General features: G+C 41.6%; 1 protein-coding gene across 3 annotated transcripts in view; it reads left to right on the top strand.

Moving 5' to 3' along the window:
• SRFBP1 (serum response factor binding protein 1) overlaps positions 1–22,961 on the top strand; it is a 46,721-nt gene that overhangs the window by 16,103 nt on the left and 7,657 nt on the right. For 2 of the 3 annotated variants that reach the window (XM_035099819.2, XM_060280144.1), the window contains exons 2-5: positions 5,513–5,601; positions 6,660–6,732; positions 16,813–16,884; positions 22,323–22,404. In XM_035099819.2, coding sequence (XP_034955710.2) covers positions 5,513–5,601; positions 6,660–6,732; positions 16,813–16,884; positions 22,323–22,404 — 316 coding nt within the window. Of the gene's footprint in view, positions 1–3,994; positions 4,568–5,512; positions 5,602–6,659; positions 6,733–16,812; positions 16,885–22,322; positions 22,405–22,961 lie in introns of those variants that run through there. The other variant, XM_060280143.1, reaches the window with a different exon arrangement.

Below are 22,961 nucleotides of genomic sequence, written 5' to 3'. Positions count from 1 at the left end.
CTTGGATGAATAGGGTCCTGGCTTTTGCCCCAAACCACACAACAAAGGAAATTGCATGTAAGTGAAGAAGTAAACACTTTTTATATCAGCCTAGCGATACAGACTCGGTAGCTAGGAAAGAGCTCTTACAAAGGCAGACAAGCAGCAACGAAAAATTCAGTCCGACAGCAAAGGCCAAGGTTACTGGCAAGAGCACCAAACTTCAGGAGAGCTGCTACGTTGTTTCAGTAAATTTCCCCGCCTCTCTGCCAAGCTTTTAAGCAGGAAGAAGAGGCAGATTAGTAATGAAGTCCATAGACAACTACCATATTTTTCCGCGTATTGGACGAGGTTTTTTGACTCAAAAATTACGTCAAAAAACTGGGGTCGTCCAATACACGGATAGTGGCGTGGGGGGTGGGGAGAAGCGGAAGCGGTAGCCAGCTTGTTGGCGGGAGCGCGGCTTCCCCTGATGCCACAGGGAGCGATCTTGGGGGTGTTTCCTGCGCACAGCTATGGGGGGGGGAGAGAAGCTGCACACCGCCGCCAGCTCAGTGGGAGCGCAAATTCCCCCGATGCCGCGCACTGTGGGCACTCCCTGGATTGTTTCCTGCACAGTGGCATCACAGGAGATTGTGCTCCCGGGAAATGATCTAGGGAGTGTTTCTTGCCCACAGCTGTGTGGGGGGAGAGGCTCAACAACTTTGGGCCATCTCCCCTCATTTTCCTAAAATTAAGTCCCCAAAAATACAAGAGGTCATCTTATAGATGGAAAAAATATGGTTTTTCCAGGACTCTGAGGGCAATGGTAGGATCTGCAGGAGCTGGTTGGTTTGCCAGACACATTCTAGTCCCTTCACATTTTCTTTCAGGCCACCAGATACCCAAGTCGTTGCATGTACGGTTATGTATTGCACAAAAAGGCCAGCTGTTCAGCTGTCACGGCATCGTTGACGTGCCTGAGCTCATAATGATTCAGGATACATGCGCAGTTAACAGTAGCTAAGCCCTCTCGCATGGAAAAGGGAGAGTCTTTGGCTCCTTTCCCTTCTGCTATTTCCTGCAATTTGGTGAGCACAAATAGGTCTTGCAGTTACAGAATCATACAATGGTATTCATACAATTTTCACTGTATTCATGCTGTTAACCCAGAAGTGGCTTCAGCTAACACCCCACCGAAGCCAGCGAAATGCTCTTTGAGCCCGTTTTTGGTATCTAAATGCAAGGTCAGATCTAATAGCTCTGTCAGGCTGTGGGAAATCCCAGTAAATTAGTAAACTGCACTTCCAGAGAACTCTGCCTCCATCTTGTCTGGATTGGGCGTCACTTTATTACCTTTTTTCTCTCTCATTGTTGATCCAAACACGTGTTCAGAAGATTAATACCCTGAGTAAAAAGAAAAACTAGATGTTGGAAGCATATTGGTTGAAATAAGCTTGCTGGAGACATTGGACAGCAGGTGATTTTTTCCACAGTATAGATTTGGACTAATGTACCAAATCAGTATAAGATAACATGTCCATATGTTCTTATGCCACAGGGTGTGTCCTCTTTCTTGCATTCATAGCCAGCAGTTAGTTGACCTTTGGTTAAATGGGTTGCTAAAAATATACTATGTCTCCACACATAGTCCTGGAAAGAATAAATTAAATATTGGATAGGAAGTTAAAAATATATGTTTGAGTATGTAATGATCTGCTGTGATTCTCTAAATGGTAGGCCTTGCTTGTGCCTGGTTGTTGTTGTTGTTGTTTTATTATAGCTTGGGAACTTTTCATCTATATCAGCTAACATATCCATGGAAGTAGGTGGGTTTGCCGTCAGTTTGCCAGATCTGTGACAGGCAAGAATTGAACTTGTGCCGCTAGGGAGAATGTACAGTATTAACAACTGAAGACATGTCAAAATCCAAGGCACAGTCCCTTGTTGGGGAGAATGTTGTAGTGACAAGTCAGATGTACAAGTCTGAGCACCTGATTCCTTAGGAGAAGGTTGGAAATCTGGTGGGAACAGGTTGGATGGGCAGGTACAGGATAGACGATGGGCCTTGTTTGGCCCTGAAGTTTTGGCAGAGAAACATTTATATAGGGTGGCCAAAAACAACTGATGGGAACCCCAAATTTAGTTTGAGTACTTGTTATTTATAAACTCCATTTTCATATCCGTACTTAAAAGAGTGACCTAGTGAGTTCCGATTAAAATATTTTTATTTTTTACATGATAGTTTATTTTAAGATTTGTGCGCTGAGCCTTTTTCCTTATAAACACTATCAGGGATAATATTTATGGACAATCATTTGCTATTACAGGCATCGTTTATTTTAATTTTGACTCTGCAGAAGTATTTTTGCAAGCCAGTGCTTCCTGTTTCCACGGTAGTAAGATGGAACCGTAGCGTGGCATGGTCACTCTGGCCAAATTTCTAATTCCTGACCCAATTGGTTTCAGATATGCAAACACTTCTACCTTGCAGTAAACTGTTTTTAAAGGGTTTTCGTTTTAGTACCGTTTTACATCAATATTTGTTCCACATGGGGTGCATTTTCCCAGAGGGAGGCTGTCTTTTTGGAGACCGTCACCAGGAAAAGGAGAACAAGCCTTGCATATTCTCTTGACTCCTTTCCCCCCCAACCTTAAATAAGAGGTCAGGCTGATGGTTTGGAATTGCTGCTACACTTATACTTCCCACCACTAAACAAATAGGAAGTGTCTACAGAGTCAGAATTTGAATAATAAACTACCACTCCCGTAGCAAGTAATATTAATAAATATTTTCTCAGGTCTTAGGGGAGGAAATAGTGACATTTTACTTATTTGTTTTTTATTAAATTTCTAGCCTGCTCTTCCAAGGGCAGCAAGCAATACAATTTACAATTTAAGGCAATGCAATTTAAAATAAAAACATTTTAAAACATTTAGAGCATCTAAAAACATTTGAAAGCAATACAATTTAAAATAAAAACTATTTTAAAACATTTAGAGCATCTAAAACATTTTAGAGCAATCACGTAACTTCATAGTTGCTAATTTCAAGGTTGCCATGGTCAGTAGTATCCCATCCAATACCTGGCTAGAAATAGATGTTTTTTATTTTCTCCTGAAAGTCAGCAATGAGGGAGGCAGAAGCAGCTCATTAGGGAGGGCATTCCACAAATAGAAGCACCCCCTAACCCAGTCCCCTGGTCCAGGCCAACTGGGCAGCAGCTACAGGTAGCACTACCAACTGGGCTTCCTATACCCGGAGGTCTCAGGGTGGTTACCAGTAACAGAAAAAAAATCCACAGAATATAAAACCACAAAATATATACTAAAACAAAAACCCAGTAACCCCCCAACACACACAAAACCACATTTTTAAAGGGCATAAGATGTCAATCAAAGTAAGCAAAGGCCTGGTTAAAAAGGAATGTTTTTTCCTAGTGCCTAAAGGTGTATAATGAAGGCACCAGGCGAACTTTCCTCGGGAGAGCATTCCACAGACTGGGAGCCACTGCAGAGAAGGCCTCTGGACCTCTTGCTTGCATTTAAAGATGATAGTCAGTGTAGGAAACTTTGCTATACTACTAGCTCCCCACCCCTCAGACCGTTGTAGCGTAAATTCCTCACTTCTGTCCTTGTTAACAAATGACCCTATAACTCTATTAAAAGCAGAAGGTGCCACTTTCAAAGTGGCATTTTTTAAAAATTCATTGGATATTTCATTGTGGTCATATAATAAATAGGAAGTCAGTTGACATTATTTGACTATAAATTAACTGATGTACCAGTTTTTTGACAGCCACTTGCTTCTGCCCACAGATGCCTTCCCTATCTTCCCAGAGAAAGGGAGAGGGGGGGTGTCAAATGGGCTCCTTGTTATGCTTCTCCTTGCAGAATTGGCACCAACAGCTCCCCAGGCAAGTAAATAGAAATGCGAAGTACAGGTAAGCTGAAAGGGCTACTTTAAAATGCGTTCCAAGCTCCTTTCTAGCGTTGAGTCTGTGAGGTAGGCTTCAGAAAACACCGTCATATCCAAATTGGCTTTGATCGTGGTGGAATTAAATTAGATGCACACACGCATTCACACATTGCCACATAGCAGCTTTTCACTGAGTTGGATCCAAACTTAAGTTTTTGTGAATGGAAGAGCTTCCATCTGTGTACGGCTTTTGATCCAGCAGAGGGTTCCTATTAATGGAAGGGGAGGGAGAGGCAGTATTTACCAATCCTCCCTACCTCAAATCATTCCCAAGTGTCTCCAATAGAGGGGTGTGAGGAGCTATAGGAGAAATGGGCATGCCACCTCCATTCATCCATCAGTGAGAACAAAGTCTAGATCTGGTGCTGTTCTCTGGTTAGAATTTAGTGTTCATATACAGTTGTACTTTGAAAGCCAAACGGAATCCGTTCCGGAAGTCTGTTTGACTTCCAAAACATTCAGTAACCAAAAGTGCGGCTTCCAATTGGCTGCAGGAGCTTCCTGTAGCCAATCGGAAGCTGCGCCAGACGTTTGGCTTCCAAAAAAAGTTTGAAAACCGGAACACTCACTTTCGGTTTTCGATTGTTCGGGAGCCGATATGTTCAGCAACTAAGCCATTCAAGATCCAAGGTATGACTACCGCATTTCATGTTCTCAAAGCAATTGACCTGATCTCAAGTATGGCACCATTGTAAGAGAGGCTAGCATTGCTATTTTTGGTTATTAAACATACTTTAAATAACTTGGGTAGGCTAGCATTCTATTTTTAACTTTGGAGTGTGGTGAGTTCTGTCTTATTTTATTTATATGGGTTGCTTTTTTAAAGGCGTTACCCCTGTCTTTGTGCTTCAATTGTTTTTTTTACCTATTTCTTGCATGCTGACCTCATGTTGTAGGACATCATGGAAGTGCTGTAGGAATTTATAGGGTTGCCTAGAAACAGGGTGGATAAAAATCAATGATTTTTTTTTAAAAAAATAAAAATAAATCGGATTTTTTTGATCTAAGATAAAATTTGGGCCTGGGGCTTCTTGACTGTCAGTGCCCATTTAGTCCATTCACTGCACCGGAAAACAGACTATTTCTCTGTGAAATGGAATCTGAAAGAGTGTTTTACCAAAGAATGAGTCAGGTTTGCATCAACATCATCTTAAATTAAAACATTCATGTGGTTAACTGAAGGAAGTCTTGTTCTGTAGAAGGCTTAGAAGAAAGTACAGGTGTTTTGTGGTAGTGCGAGTACATAAATGAACAAGTAACACAAATAAGCCGTCTTCACCTATAGCCAAGCCTAGGTCTAAGAAAATTAAACATGACTGCCTAGGAATGTCCTGGCTATTTCATGGCTTGTTTCTTTTCAGAACTCAGACATGTTTTGAGACTTGGTTTGTTCCTCAACTGGCTGGCTGTTTTTGGAAGCAGTTTTGACTTTTAGCAGCAAAAAATGAATTCAATCTTTTGTTAAGCAAGGGAGCTAACTATGCTCAAAGCTGTTTGTAAACTTTGAGTGTTTATGCAAAATATGCTATTGATGTTGTTTTTTACATTGCCTTTTCTTCCCCCCCCAAAAAAAAGGTTGTGAAGATGAGAAAAGAAGTGAGGAAGGTCAGAGTGCTGACAATTCGCAAGCTAACTAGACATATTGCAAAACTGAAGGCAAAAAAGTAAGCTTAACAATTACTCTTTTTATGGTTTTCTGCAGTCCCAGGGCAACTGGTAGTAGGAGCTACGGGCTCTTTCTAGCAGGAAGGTGGGAAGCAAGCATCCTGCCCCTGCCCCTCTCTGACCAAAAAATATCCCTCTTGCCATGATGACATACTTCTTCCTGCAGCCTCCCCAGTGGTCCTAAGTCTCCTGATTAGTAGTGAAGGTCACATTCTTTCATTTTCCATAAAGTGTTTTAGAATTTCCGGGTCAGTTTGGTAGCTAAGCCAATGGACTGTCCAAGCCTGGAATCATGGTTAAGGAATCTCCTCCTTAACCAGAGGCATAGTGTGGGGAGGGCCAGGGCGACCGTGGCCCTGGGCGCAGATTTTTGAAGGGGCACGACGAGGGGGCACAGCCAGGGGTCCTCATCAAGTTTGCAGCAGTGAGAAGGCAAGCCAAGCTGCACCTGCTCCAGGCCTTGCAGGCTGGGGCAGCAGTGCCTCCTCCTCCTCTGGTGAAGGGCCACCTGTGTGTGCCCCATCCCTAAGCCGCCAAGAGGGAGTAAGGGGGAAGGCACCACCACCGAGGAGAGGTGAGTGGCTCTGGCAGCTGTCTCCTCCTTTGCTAACAGGGGTCCTCAACCCTCAGGTCTGTCCTCATAGGGTGGCTTTGAACCTCTTTCTTCCTCCCCTCCCCTCGCTTCACCTCCCTTGCTGCCGACTCAGACCGCTGTGGCTCAGTTGGCGGTGAGGGTTTGGGCTGGCATGGCTTCCACACGTACACACACACACACACACACACACACACACCGGGCTCCAACAGCCCATGCTACACCACTTTCCTGTAGCCAAGCTAAGTTAGACCTTGGATTAGCTGCCATTCTGCACTCATATGATGTGCAAACCATTCCACTATGCTCCCAGTGCAACCATGGATAAGAGATTGCCAAAAAAAGGTGGGGGAGAGAACTGCACTAGGCCTTGGTAACTATTACCATGAATTATTTTACAGTGAATAATAACGGAACATAACATATGTAGTATTGCAATATTATTTAAATACCTTCCTCTTTCAGGGGCACAGAAGATGCAGTATTGAAAAACCATAAACGTGCAGAGAGGTTACTGGAAGAAATTCATGCCATGAAGGTAACACTATGCATATGCTTTTGAATATCTAGTCTGCAAACGGCTTAAATTACAAACATCTGTACAGGTCTCTTTTTTAAAAAAAATCCACTTCAAATAAATTTGTTTCAGATTTTGTATGGACTAGTTTTGGCTGTAAATAGAACATATGAGAGAGCAACAGACCACAAACGTGGTGGGAGACTATTTTTAAATTTATATTTTACTTTTTATTGGTGCAACTGTCAAGGTGCTAGACTAATTTGACTTGTATGTGTTGCCAAGCTAAACTAGCATTTGTTTCCAACAGACCAGTGTGCCTCAATTTTTAATTCCTGAACTAAATGATGACTGTTCAGTGCCTCTGCTGCTCAGAAATGCGATGGACATTTTGGTGGTTGACATCATAGTTCCTAGTCTTCCCACTTGCCAACTCCTTACATTTTTCTGCAATGCTGTCACTGCTCTAATGTGCAAAGCAGTAACTGACAAAATGGATTGAAACCAAAGTATTTTTTCTCTTTTGAAGCCAGGGTATTCATTAGCATTTGCTAGGCTCTTTTACTTCTCTTACACTGACATGCTGAGCCAGTAAATGTCTGGCAGGCTCTTGAATAACAGATCTTTTTTTGTAGCAATGAATAGCTTAATTACAGTCTCTTTTCTTCGCACAATATTTATAATTTTTAATGTCAAAGTGCAAGACTGGTCTTTCAAACTTAGCCATAAGATTAAGCTGTAGGAATGCTGTTTTGCCCTGCTAATGAATGCATAGTTTACTGTTCTAAACAGGTGAGCTATAGTAATTTTACACAATATGCTGGTTCTTGGAAGTATTTAAGAACTCATTATTAATGAAAAGTAGATTAAACCGCTTCCACTTAGAAGGTGCCTATAGAAGTGCCCTAAAATGTATACAACAGTTTTCAAAGCACATAGCAAATGCACTGGTCTTTGTATGCTTATAACTTTAAAAGAGGGGAAATAAGGAAATGTTATTTTAAGTCTCTAAGACAGGCTACAGCCAAAAAACAAAATAATAGCAGCACTGGGATGGATCCAGAATTTTGCTTAGCAGAGTTTCACTGGCACTGGAAGGAAGAAGTGATTTTAGTTTATTTGTTCTTTTCTCTGACAACCTCTACACCTTCTGAAAACTGCTCCATAGGGTTGGAGACCTGCAGGAGCTCTAGAGACAGCATGGCAAAGGGGGAAGTCAGTGGAAATCATCTTCCATTCCTCTGGACAGAACCAGAACCCAATGCCTTCTATGAATGAACTCTTCCATTGAAGGAATAGCCACTCTGGATCCAACCCTTTCTGCCCTTTCTTCATTCCATCAAAAATGAAGGCTTTGGGTATCTGTGTAATTGCAGGGCACAGCTATGTTTTTGGACAAGCAAATGGACTTGCATTACAGAAACTTGATGGTGGTCTTTCAGGTATCCCGCTCCCTGCAGAAACCAGAAATACTGATTACTTGTGCCATTAATATAGCTATTCCTATTCCCTTCAAGTTCACTAGAAAACTCCCTGTATAGGAATTTCTGCATGTTGCTGTCCCTGAAAGGGGTCAAGCCTTTGAAAACTTTGAAGCACTCATAAAGTGAACCGTTGCAAGCTTGCATTTGGAGCACTTTCAGAAAGCTTAGAGGACACACACAAAGCAGCCCCTGCCAAAATTGTCAACCTCCTTTCCCTGCTCCAGGGCCTGGGAACTTTCCTTGGTGAAAGGAGGGGAAGTGCCTGAGGCAGTGAGTGCGCCTTGGGCTCCTCCGGTTGTCTTTTCCTGCAGGTGATGGGACTGAGACTACCAAGCAGAGGCTCTCATATTTTACACTCTCACTTGTGGGGTGTCTCACTTGTGGGGGCTCTCACTTGTGGGGTGCCTCAGGGTTCTGTTCTCCCCCCCCCCATGCTTTTTAACATCTACATGCAGCCACTGGGAGAGATCATCAGGGGGTTTGGGCTGGGTGTTCATCAGTATGGATGTTCATCAGTATGCGGATGATACCCAGCTCTACCTCTTTTACAAATCAGAACCAGTGAAGGCGGTGAAGGTCCTGTGTGAGTGCCTGGAGGCGGTTGGAGGATGGATGGTGGTTAACGGATTGAGGTTGAATCCTGACAAGACAGAAGTACTGTTTGTGGGAGACAGGAGGCGGGCAGGTGTGGAGGACTCCTTGGTCCTGAATGGGGTAACTGTGCCCCTGAAGGACCAGGTGCGCAGCCTGGGAGTCATTTTGGACTCGCAGCTGTCCATGGAGGCACAGGTCAATTCTGTATCCAGGGCAGTTGTCTATCAGCTCCATCTGGTACGCAGGCTGAGACCCTACCTGCCTGCAGACTGTCTCGCCAGAGTGGTGCATGCTCTAGTTATCTCTCGCTTGGACTACTGCAATGTGCTCTATGTAGGGCTACCTTTGAAGGTGACCTGGAAACTACAACTAATCCAGAATGCGGCAGCTAGACTGGTGACTGGGAGCGGCCGCCGAGACCACATAACACCGGTCTTGAAAGACCTACATTGGCTCCCAGTACGTTTCCGAGCACAAAATGTTGGTTCTGACTTTTAAAGCCCTAAATGGCCTCGGTCTAGTATACCTGAAGGAGCGTCTCCACCACCATCGTTTTGCCCGGATACTGAGGTCCAGCACCGAGGGCCTTTTGGCAGTTCCCTCGTTGCGAGAAGCCAAGTTGCAGGGAACCAGGCAGAGGGCCTTCTCGGTAGTGGCACCCTCCCATCAGATGTCAAAGAGAAAAACAGCTACCAGATTTTTAGAAGACATCTGAAGGCAGCCCTGTTTAGGGAGGCTTTTAATGTTGAATAGATTACTGTCTTTTATTTCTCTGTTGGAAGCCGCCCAGATGGGCGGGGTATAAATAATAATAATAATAATAATATATTATTATTATTATTATTATTATTATTATTATTATTATTATTATTACAAGGATCTCCGCCCAAAAGATTCTGTAACTCCTATTTTCAAGCTTTTCTCCAAGTGAAGTTCATTATGTTTGTACCTCTGTCACAAGTAAACATGATGTTTCTTTGCGGAACAGATTTTGAAATGGATTCAGGGGCAAAACCAGCTTTAACTTGGAAAATAAACCATTTCTATTTTGCAATGTAACTTGCATTATATGAAACTTGAAATACAGACCTCTGTGTGTTGAGCACTCTAATCTCATGTCAAGTTGGGGTGTGAGTTTACCTGGTTTTTTATTTTAATGTAAAATACTTTTCAGGGTTAAAACAATCTGCTACGTGCTAACAGTTACATATGAAGAATTGTTCAGTAGTCCCTGTGTATGGTGCCTAATAAGATTTGGGCACTTGCGCTTTAAAAATGACTACCAGCCAGAGGATGGTATGTATTTGATGGAACTTGAGAAGTCCTGTCACTAACTGTTAAAAAGATTAAAGTTTTTATCTATGGCAGGTTTGTTCTTAAAGTATATTACAGCAATGTGGTCTGGTCCAAGGGGCTTTCCCCCTTGATATTGTCACTTTATATTTATTAAAAGAGGACTAATAGGCATATGTTGTAATCGGATGATTCAGTAATCCCAAACATTCCAAACTCAAAAGCTAGAAATATCCTCTTTGCAGGGAAACAACATTGCTTAAAAATTCTAGCTACGTGGATGAAAAAACTGGGTTAATTGTTTGCAGGAGTTCTTGAAGCTATTGGAACAGAAAACTGTTTTTAGATTCTTCAGGCTTCATTTTGCCAGAACTGTATAAAACATTTATTTTAAAATACAGGAAAGAGACAAAGAACGCTATGAACCTAGCTAGTTCTTCCTCTGTACGTGATTTATTTTATGGATGTCCAAACTGGACATATAATATGTATCTGTAGAAAAAGAAGATGGATTACAATAATACTACCATTTGGCCTTCATTGATTCAATTTATTCTATTTCACAAAATATTTATATCACGTGACATGTTACAAGTTTTCATGTAAACCCGTGACACTGTTCTGAAATGAGCATTCTGGGCCAGTGTAACAGAGCTGGGGTGATGCCCAGATAACCCCTACTCACGGTAGACCCATTGAAATCAGTGGACTTATGTTACTTAAGTTCATTGATTTCCATGGATCTACTGTTAGTGTGGATTAGTTGAATGTTGCCTATGATCCGTAAACCCTAATTACGAAATTGGGAACTTGCCATAAGATTCCATGGTCCCGGCAAGGAACAAATTCCCTCTTCCTGCCTTAACAGCAGTTAAGACACACTTCAGTATCAACACAGCTGACCATTAAACCTAAAGAAATGTCAAGAATAATATGCCTCCTATGGTTCAGAGTTGGTTATGAATTTGTCTGCATTCAAATACAGTGGTACCTTGGTTCTCAAACAACTTGGAACCCAAACACTGCAAACCCAGAAGTAAGTGTTCCAGTTTGTGAACTTTTTTCCGGAAGCCGAAAGTGCTCCGTTTTGAGTATTATGCTTCCGTTTTGAGTGACACATCTGTCGGTTTTGTGTGACACACTTCTGTTTTGAGTGTTACGCTGAGGTCTGTCTGGTTTTGCTATTTATTTTGCTTTTTTGTGACTGTGTGAAACCCAGTTCAGCTACTGATTGATTGTGTGACTGCAGTACATTGTTTATTGCTTTCATTTTATGTATCAATGGTCTCGTTAGATAGGAAAATTCATGTTAAATTGCTGTTTTAGGGGTTTCTAAAAGTCTGGAATGGATTAATCCATTTTGCATTACTTTCTATGGGAAAGCGTGGCTTGGTTTTGGAACGGACTTCCGGAACGGATTAATTTTAAGAACCAAGGTACCACTGTATGGACCTTATAGATATAAACAGTTTTCTACATAAATTTGTATATGTGTTTGTATACCAGCAATAGTTTTTTGGAATTGTTTGAGTGTATTTCTTCAAAGTGTGGTGGCAAATGACAGCGCATTGATCAAGTGACAGCGCATTGATCAAGTTGCCCTGTTCATTAGCTACACCTTGGATAATAGTTTTACTTTAGCCACAGAGGAAGTGGGGAAATCCTTCAACACGATGAGAATGGGGCTGAGCTATTATGGCCAGCTCTGAACAGCAGGCGGGTACCCCTTTATTTTCAAACATGATTGAGGCAGTTCATTAACATTAATTTCTGAAATAATCGCCACACGCCATTTAACAAAACTGAATATGCCTTCTTGTGCACTCTTTCATCCGCAAGTCGTTTGTTCTTCCATAAGGGGATGAAGTCTTTAGGGATCAGCTGTCAGACGGGAGTAGTAAGTTATGTTGAAATGCTATCAGTCAGAGTGCTATTCGAGGATGTCAAGTACAAACACTTAAGAATAATAGGATGACTGTTGGGGGATAGTACCTGAAGAAAAATAGCCCAAGAGACAAGGCTACCCTTGGCATTTAATCAAGGTGTGATCACTCACTCCTTGTTCTGTTCGTTGTCTCCACTCTCATCGATTTATTTTCCTTGCAACTCCCTTGCCCGCTTTAGAATGGCTACAGAGTTGTACATGTATGCATATTCACTGTTTGTGCCTATAATGCGATACATGCAAGACAAAGAAAGATATGGGGAAAGGCAAAGGACCCCTGACAGTTAAGTCCGGTCGCAGACGACTCTGGGGTTACGGCGCTCATCTTGTTTCACAGGCCAAGTGAGCTGGTGTTTGTCCGCAGACAGTTTTTCCGGGTCATGTGGCCAGCATGACTAAGCCGCTTCTGGTGAAACCAAAGCAGCGCACGGAAACGCCGTTTATCTTCCCGCTGGAGCGGCACCTATTTATCTACTTGCACTTTGGCATGCTTTTGAAATGCTAGGTTGGCAGGAGCTGGGACCGAGCAACGGGCGCTCACCCCATCGTGGGGATTTGAACTGCCGACCTTCTGATCGGCAAGCCCAAGAGGCTCAGTGGTTTAGACCACAGCGTCACCAGCATTGCATTTTAAAAAATGTTTCTGGAATGAGTTGCAAGCTTTTGGGGGGGGGGGGTTACGTGATTCTCTCCTCCCAGCAAGATGCATATGTTCCTGGTATGAAGACGCTTCCTTCTGCTTTTTGAAGTTGCCACAAGTTGCCTTTTTTCTATATGTGTGCTGCTGTAGCAGGATGGCAAAATATAAGCAGATTAGAATGGCTATGGCAGCTTGAACTTGTGCTCTGTGCAAGGAAGAGTATTAATATCACACAAGAGAAGAACAAATGGCTTCAAGATGAAATTTTTATGCACCACATTGTCTCTTCTGATGTCAGTTCAGGGAGTAGGATCATAAATAATGTTTGTTTTTCTTAATTATTGGGTAATGACAGCCAATACAATCCAAAACAGCTTAATGGCTTGCCTTGTGCCCAAAATGGAATTTTAAAAATCTGCTCTGTGTTCAGACTGCTTTTGCTGCTTTTCTCTTCTCTCTGCTTGAATCTCAACCATTTTAAGCATTCTTGCAGTTGTTTTTCAGTGCCTGTGCCATGTTGGTAAATATGATTGCAAGAAAATGGCTCATTTATTTACACACACACACACACACACACACACACACATATACATACATATTTCTTGAACTTGAATTCTAAATTTGCTACCAAATGGAGTTTAGAACTTTCCTGAAGAATTTATAAAGCAAAAAAAGGAGATGGAACTATGTGCTGCCTGTGAATTTACAGCTGGGTTTTCGAGCGAAGGATTTTTTTTTCTACTTTACTTTTACAAAGTGGCATGAATACTTCATAGGATGTACTTGTAAGAGCAGTGGCTAGCTAAATTACAGTTATACCTATGCCAATGAAATACCATAACATTTAAATTTTAGGACTTCCAACTGTAATACCGTTTTGTGCCAGAAAGGGTTTTAGTGGACTGTTCAAGTTCTAGGTCATGATGAGTTTAGATTGGCTTTACCTGCAGCCAATCGGAAGCTGTGGAAGCCCTGTTGGATGTTCGGGTTTCAAAGAGCGTTCGCAAACCGGAACACTCACTTCCAGGTTTGCAGCATTCAGGAGCCAAAATGTCTGAGTACCAAGGTGTTTGGGATCCAAGGTATGACTGTGTTTGAAAATTAAAGAGAAAACTGCTTATGATGATAGTTACTACCTAAGTACATGGCCACATATCAAAACTAGGAAAGCTTATTATTGCTTTAATCCTGATATTGCTTATAATTGAAATTTGATTTTGACTTTGGGGGAGGTGATGTGGAACACATTTCAAGTAAAAATTAGAGGATACTATCCCAAGCGAATGCTGACATACACAACTGAAGAATTGCTAAGGAAATGGAATGTTCAAACATTGCAATTTTGGTTTTTGTGATTGCCCCACTAAATGATGTTATGACCCAGCTTTTTCCTTTTGTCCAACTTGGTTTTTGTAGCATCGATAACCAAAATACTTTCTGCAGTAGCTCGCAAGGAGCAGTTTGGAGAGCTACTGCTTTTTAAACCACCACAAAATTACGGTCTTGCAAATGAATGTTTTCATCCTAGAGAAAAGACAGTTAATTATATTTCCTATATGTGACTACTGACTTGAATGGGAACCATGGGGCTGAAACCATGCCTCTAGTTACACTGTCTAAAATGCTCATATCATAGTTTCCAGTTTAAACTTTAAGCTGAAGTCATTGCTTCCATTTTGTCTTGGAAGCCTTTTAAAATCATGAAAATAAGTTTAGGAGCATGTCATTGCATTTGAAAAGTTAACTGTGCCAACACTTTTGTACTTAGGAAGTCCAAATCATATCTCACTGATTTCATTGTTGCTTTCCCCAAATACAACAACAACAACAACAACAACAACAACAACAACAACAACAACACTTTATTACAGTTGTAGACCAGAATAAGGAGGGAGGGGTACAATCATTTAAAATCTAAAAAACAAAAACAAAACACTGAAAGGAGTTAAAACAGAATATATACTGGTATATATAAAAGTCCAAAAGAAGCTTGGCTATATATATTCTGTTTTAACTCCTTCTAAAACAGAAGTATATAAAACAGAACATATATATATATATATGTTAGGAACATCAGACAAGAGTGAAAGAGTGCAAAAGGCTAGTATATATAAGACCACTGCCCAACTTTTATCAGTTACACACTATTTCTGTGCCATCACCCAAGATGCACGCTAAATGTTTCTTTGTTAATTCAGTGTTGCCCTTAAATATGAACTTGGAGATACAGTCGTACCTTAGAAGTCGAATGAAATCCGTTCCGGAAGTTTGCAATGGACATTTGGGTTCCAAAAAACGTTCACAAGCCAGAAGAATCACTTTTGGGTTTGCGGCGTTCAGGACCCAAAATGTTTGACTCGCAAGTCGTTTGAGATCCAAGGTACGACTGTAGTGGGTATCAAGTTCAAATTAGTTTTAACTGATTATTCTTCCTTTAGGTTAGGTGGAGGTGGTGTTGGAACTCCTTGTGGGTGAAGTTTATTGTAAAGCTAGTAAGTGGGGTGGGTGTGTTTTCCCTCAGAAGGCATGAGGATGTTTTTCCCCAATTGGCACCAAAACTTCAAATGACATTCCCATCTGCAAAACCTGGTGTGAATTTGACCACAGTAGCAATCAGACGGCTGGAACTTTCATCACTTTGCTATGACCAAAAGGGGAAAAATGCCCTTGCTATTTTAAATTTGCAATTCCAGATGTGATGTGTTGCTTGCATTTCTTACCAACAACCAGACAATAAACAACAAGTTTTAAAATAGAATACTGGAACGAAAGTCCAACATACTGAATTAGCCTAAGCCATTCTCCATATTGTAGCATATTTTGGATGAATTAAGAACATTTTAAATGAAACTGCATAAGGATACCCGTGAACTGCATGTTCAATCCACTGCTCAATGCATTACTTGAATTGTGTCTTGTCCATATGGAGTTGCCAAGATACAGAGGTATGCCAGGGTACCATAGGAACCAACTCCCAGGGGCTGTGGGGGCTTTGACCCCCACAATGAAATATTGGGGGGGCAGACCCCCACAAAGTTGATGGGCATTCCCATTCAAATGGTGTGTGTGCGCTGTATCATGTGATCGATTATGCAGGGTGGGGCTTACCTGCCCCCCTATATTTTATTCAGGTTGGCACCCCTGCATTATACAGAACATCACTAAAGAATGCAATGCCTTATATCCGTTATAAATCATTTACATTTCCAGGTTGACCCAAAGTGGAAGCTGTGTGGATTTTTTTTCTCTAAATCTAACGATTCAAATGCAGATTCTAATCTTGAATTTCATGTACCTTGGTTCTCGAACGTCATCCATTCCAGAAGTCCGTCCAACTTCCGAAACATTCGAAAACCAAGGCATTACTTCCGATTGGCGCCAGCGCCCTGGAAACAATAGCCAACAGCCACATCGGATGTTTGGCTGCCGAAAAACGTTCAGAAACTGGAACACTTCCAGGTTTTTGCCATGCGGGAGCCGAAATGTTCGAGCACCAAGGCGTTCGAGAACCAAGGTTCCACTGTATTTCCTAAATAAGCATGTGTACTACTTGTTAAACTAGCTGCTGTTACTCTGTATTGTAACTCTACCTCATAACTGTACGTTGTATCTCTACCTAGTGTAGCCATTTACACATCACCAGCCCAAAAAAAATTGCAACAAAATAAGGCTATTGTGGCCAACCTGCTCCGAAAGAAAACTGTACAGGAGGTGGAGAACTGTAAATGCCGAGTGGTTGAAATTTGGGGACATTGTTAACTGCACTATGCAGCCGGCATTATCCTAGAAGGGCTGTGTTATAGGTCAATGTGTGTGTATGCGGTGGATTTGTTTTGTTTTATTAACATACAAAATCGAGCATAAAACAAAGCCATCACAGAAAACAGATATGAAATATGAAAACAGAAACAAGGAGGAGGCCAGAGACATCAGTAATGCCTTCCAGATTTTTGGTATAATAGAAATTAAAACAAGTCTATATATATAAAAAAACACCATTAACATAGATATCTTATTTTTCAAGAGGGATGAGTTGCATTTCCAGTTAGATTTTAATCCAAAATAGATTTTAATCCCGTTTTGCTAAAAGGGTGGAATGGAAGCCTTTAGCTAACTCTTTCTCTCTCTCCTTTTCCCCCCCACAGGAGATAAAGCTTGACCACGTTACCAAATTGGCACTCGAACAAGAAATTAATTTTGAGATTGTTTGCAAAAAGGTAGGATTCTTTGTACATTTGTGTGAAGTCATCATATAAGCATGCTCGCAGGAAAGAACCCACTTTCGACCTGGGCAAATATATTTACTGTACAGTGGTACCTCGTGTTACGTACCTAATCTGTCCAGGAGGTCCGTTTGTAACCAGAAACTGCTCGTAACATGAGGCGCGCTTTCGCTAATGGCACCTGCCGTGCTGCCGGAGCGCGACTTCCGCTCGCATCCCGAGGCAAAGTTCACAACAAGGGGCATCTACTCCCGGGTTAGCGGAGCGCATAACCCGAATCATTCGTAAGAGGGATGGTACGTAACACGAGGTACCACTGTACAGCCATCCCAAAGGTTTGTCACAGGGTTTCATGTTGTGTTGGTGCTGATGGCGTATGTCATTGTAGATCCTTCAGAACACTTTTCTAATGTTCTGACTTTTCAACAACAAAGGCATGTTCAGATGCCTGCTTTGGTCATGATGGATGCCTTGATGAGATTTCTGCTCTCAGTTGCAAATGTCTCTGTCCTTCGTTTTTTTCCCCCGTGCACTGCAAGTTTAGAAGAAAAAAGCTCCATGGGATTGTTTTTTCCAGCAAGTTCATAATTTGCAATGAAAACCTCGGTGTTGGAGGTTTGTTATTGCTTGAAATGGTCAACATTTGTTTCAAAAATCATATATTTCCTACAATCAATGGATAACTTAATAGCAAGGATATCATATCACAGGACGGAGCAATTTATTTATTATTGAGATCCATCTTGTTAATTAATTGATATAGTTAGAAAGAGCCAAGTTTCTTGTGCCTGCCGGTGTCCAGCTTACAGCTGTCTTTGAAAGGGAGGCATTCTCAGATTTCTACCAATGCCCTACCTTTCCTTTCAGACCTTGCCAAAGCAGAATGAGCCGATGTAGGCAGATTTGCTTACTCTCTGTAATATAATTTAAGCATGTAATGTGAGTTTCTTTGGTGGAATTTCTGTTTCTAGCAAAACCACAACGTACATACTATTCACCAATATGGTAGTTTAGGGTTTGTTGTGATCTCTTTTTGTTGTCATTGGTTGATGTTTTAAAAGGAAAAACCAATTTATTAATACAAGGTACAGGAAGCAATGGCATTCCTCCTTTCAGTGCTGATCAGTGCATTTCGTTTGGGCCACCACATTTTAACTAGTATGCATACATTAAAAGGAAGCGGAAATGATTTTCAACGCTTCGGGAAGATGAAGAATTAGAACGTAGAATAGGGTATGTTTAATTTAAGTGGAACAGTGGATTGTGGTCAACCTAGCACAAAGTTGGCCACAATGTTCTGCACTCTCCTACCCCATTTGTCCCCTAAATTTGTTCTGGGAGTTCCCTCAACCCCTCGGAGCAGATTTCAGGATGGTTTTAGGGCATGTCCTGGGGGAGAAGAGGAACCCCATTGTGCTAGTGCTGATCATTGCGTCAAATATTTGTGGGGTGGGGAATCTGCTTTAGAGAAGTACATGAAGGGAGAGTTTCTCTCTTGTGCCCCTCAGTAATGGGGAACCTGTGGCTCACAGGCCTTATTAAGCAGGCCAGGCTTCTCTGTTTGGGTCGTGAGGCCATTTCAGCTAAGTCACATCCACCTGTACTATACCTGACATCATAGATATATGAAATAAGGTACAGAGCAGGAAATGGGGCTTGACAGCACCTGCAAGCTACACTGTTCAATACTCAGCTGTGCACTGGGCTTTAGAAGTTGCAAAACACCGACAGTCAGCTTATCGGCAGTGCCTGCAAAGTACCATTCTTCAGCTATGTGGTTTGATTTGAGACCGCACCGTCAAAGGGAAACGGGTCATCTGATGTTACTGTGATATCAGGTGACTGACAGGTGGATGGCTCCACCCACCTGTCAGACACGGCACCTAATGGAGAGCAGAGTCCAGCCCACGGACCAGCCCTAGTTCCCCCACCCTCCATTGCAGCGATCTTATAAGGAGACCGTTTCTCCATCATCAAAAGCGTGAAGGCAAGAGTTTTCTTGGTCCAGATGTGGAACAGTCTGCCTCGACCATCACTGTTTTTGTAAAAAAAAAAAAAAAATTGAAGATGGGTGAAAACAGGTCTTTCCCCAATATATATGTGCCAATAGATTGTCAGTTACCGTGTTTCTCATATTATAAGACACGTCTTATATTTATTTTTTCCTCAAAAAAAAACACTATGGCTTATTTTCAAGGGATGTCTTATTTTTTTCCTCCTCCTCCTGTCGCGGCCAGCATTGCTGCTGCTCCTATCACTATGTCTTATTTTCGGGGTATGGCTTATATTCCTTGATTGCTTAAAAATCCTGCTATGGCTTATTTTATGGGGATGCCTTAAAATATGAGAAACAGGGTATTTGGGACTCGGTATAACTTTGGCAAGCTTTTATGGCTAATGATTGAATAGTATTTTATTGGTAATGCTGTGTTCTTTGTGAGCCATTTATACACTTCAAAAATAAATTAATAAAAAAATTATTTAAAAAATACTTAAGCAATGAATGCATGAGAAAGCCCATTGCTTTTATGCAGTGTGCATTACAGCCACTTGAAATTTATTGATTCAGAAGTTTTGGAATCCAAATCATGATGCTGGCTCAAGGCCATTCACTTTGAAAATGTTATGTTTCCTTCATGCTAATTATACATTTATGTTGCTTGATAGAAGATGCTGGCATTTGTTACGTCATTAATAACAGAACACATAATTATTTACTTGGATTTTTAACATTCTTTGCTTTATTTAAAAATAAACTCTGTGTGCAGTCCTTAAGCCAAGAAGAAACAAACTTCTGTGAAATCTCTGCTGTCGTTTTTTAGCTAAATAAGTCATGGTATTTGTTGGTGACATCTTATACTTGATGTGTACTTTGTAGGAAGTGTGTGCTTGGGATTCTGTCAATATGCATCTCATCCTAAAGTCAAAAGATACATGTGGTGAGCAGGTATCGTTGCTTTTGTGATTTGCACATCTTCAGGGCCAGACCTTATACAAAGATATCCCAAATTACTGCAGTGGGGTAGCCCTGTTAGTCTCTTGTCGCAAATAAAATAAAATCAAACCCCAGACTGTTGTAGCCCCTTAAAGGCCTTTATGGCATTATCGTTTGTGAATTCAAACCCACCTTGTCAGATCTCTGCCCAGTAGGGCTTTTTTCTAGTAGGTTAAAAGGCTGCTCAGAGTTCCCTGGGCACGAATGCAGTAAGAAGCAAGTTTAATGTTTCTTCATAAGGCACAAGATAAGATATCCTAGGAATAACCTTTATAGAGCTTGAACAGTCCCCCGATTCTGTCTGAAATGGAATTGACTGTGGGTGTTTAAAAACCACTGTTTCCTGATAAATTTCCATGGCAAACAGATGCTAACTTCAAACACAAATGGTTGTGGTTACTCTTAAGAACATTGGCGATGTGGGAATGTTTCATGAAGGTGTAAGATTTGTCTCCCTGTGACTAACTCTGTTCCTGCAATGCAGATGATTCAGCCTTGTGGTCTTCAAAAGATTTGTACGTTTGAACTATGTTCTTAAATATTTTCACAGCCTTAAGAATTTGTTGTCTAGCTTAACGTCTCCTCGGTGCCAAAGGTACACTGTCTGCCCGGTGATTTTTGGCTTTTGAACGGAAATGAACTAGCTCAAAAAAAGTTTCAAGAGTTGTAATATCCAGTCCTGGTGCCCGGCCGTGTATTCTTCCTGTTGGTCTACCTCCTCTAAACGCTGTGCAAAAGCATAATGGATAGTTTCCATGTGTACTATAGCCTGCCAAATGGCTTTCCCCGTCACATAGATTATTTCTTCACCGCTAGGAGCATGGGGAAAATTTCAATGAGAACAATCCATTTAATGGGGTTTTTCTGTGGCCACCATATAGAACAGCTGCTACAAATAAGCTGTTTAATGGAGCTTTGCAATGGCAATGCAGTGTTGAGACCCTGAGAATCCTGAGAAATGAAGGGTTCCCCTCCACTCTTGACTACAGAGGAAGTGAGTTCAGTTCCTAAATCAATGTCTTACGAATTTTGTCCCATATACCAGTCCAAAATCCTGCCTCATTGTTGAGTCTCCTACTGATGCAAGGCATGCACTTCATACAAGGAGTATGGGCAGCAGAGATCTGGATGAGATCAGTGGCTACAGTCACTGTGGGAAAGACTTTAAAATATTTTTGTTTTGTTTGGCATTTTAACATCTATGAATAAGCGAGCCTAGGATAATTGTTATCCACTATGCAGTTGACTTTTGGTTTGTTTTTTACATTTTTAATGTTATAGCATCAGAGGTAATTTTTAAGCTAAGATTGAGAAGTGAAAGAGCAGGGTTCCCCAAACTAAGGCCCGGGGGCCGGATGCGGCCTGTGAGGCTCATTTATGCGGCCCCCAGCAATCCCTGCCGCCACCCACTCTTACCGGCGTGGCGCGGCACAGCCGCCCACTTCCAGGTCACCGGGAGCGTTGGAAATAGCTTGCGCGCATGCGCAAGTGTCATTTCCGGTGCAGTTCCGGGCTGGAGGAGGCCCATGCGCACAAGTGATTTCCGGTGTTCCGGCAACCCGGAGGTGCGCCAGAAATTGCATGTGCGCATGCGTATGGGCGCGCGCTCTGGCCCACACCACGATCGGTGCTGGCCGCACCGGCCCTCGGCAAGGTACGTTCGGGGACCCCTGTGAAAGAGTAATGCAGCCTATACATAAAGACTTTGGACTAAGCCCCAATCAACTTGGTGGAATGTACTTCTCGGCAAACATACAGAGCATCAGGTTTTAACTTGATTCATCTATTCATGCAATCCTATATATGCTCATCAGAAGTACATCTTACTGAGTTCCATAGGATTTAGGATTGCAGCATATATGTACTTTAATCTTCATACCCTTGGATGCTTTGAAAGACGGGCCAATATTTTTGGCATAGTGTCATGAGTGTTCTTATTTGAAAATATGACTGCTACAATCTTTTGCCGGAGATATATGTGCAGAAAAATACTAATAAGCTATAAAAATGTGGACGTCACATTGTATGTTTAGCGACCCTTTTTCTCTCAACTGTAACTTTAAATGGGAGGAAATTGAATTTGTTGTAAAATGAAAGATTTTAGTATTTTCCATTCGTGCATGAACTAAAGGTATTCGGTACTCACACAGAAGCTATGGTTGCTCTTTGGTCACGAGAAAGTGTTTCCTAGTCCCACAAATTGGCACAAAGTTAGATTAATTTTTAGAAATACAGATTCTAGCTGTTCCTAGGTCTCTGAAGATAATAGTATTTGATCTTCAGAAATGTCGACTAGCGTGTAGTTTGCTGTAATACCACTGCCATTGGTAACCTTTCAAGCCCCTCATTACAGGATGTGCAGATTTAGTCTTGATAGGGTTGATTTTCCTTTTTGTTTTGTCACTCAACAAGATGCTTCACCATTTTTCTAATACAGCCTAATTCTACAGTAAGAGAAAGAGCCATTGCTAGATTGACAACTCACCCACTACTGAAGACAAAAATTGCCAATATTAAAGGTAAGCCAAAATTTACCCAGCTAATCTTCGTACACTGGAGCATGTACAGCTTTTTTTTTTAATTATCATTGTCTTAAACTGAAGTGTGTCTAGGCATTGATTACCCTCTCAAACTGAGCATTTGCAATAGTTGAGTAAGCTAAATGTATTGTATTCTGTGTACCTGAAATAATGGGGGAGAGAGATCTCACAAGGAAAGCAGTGCATGTACAGATGCATAGCATGCTCATAAGCCAAATGTTTCTGGGTGTGTCTAAGATTTACAGGACTATTCTACAACCATGTACACTATTGCACATATGTATTGTTACTCATACCAACAAGTTGAGGGGTTACGCTAACTCATAATTATCCACTCTTGCTTATTTCCATAGTTGCTAAGCTAGTGAAATTAAACAATGATTCAGGAGGTTCTGGTAGAACAAAGAATACATACTACCGTATTAAAGCAAGACACGTGCAGCTCAGTTTTTATTTAAAGGCTTTTAGAATGAGACCCTGATGAACTGCTTAAGTCTGTGTGTGCTCGAAAGTAATCTCGCTATGCTCAGTAGGAC

Source organism: Zootoca vivipara, chromosome 11 (assembly GCF_963506605.1).
Source record: "Zootoca vivipara chromosome 11, rZooViv1.1, whole genome shotgun sequence".
Taxonomy (NCBI): Eukaryota; Metazoa; Chordata; class Lepidosauria; order Squamata; family Lacertidae; genus Zootoca; species Zootoca vivipara.
Note: the sequence above shows the minus strand (reverse complement) of the source record. Positions and strands in the feature narration are given on the sequence as shown.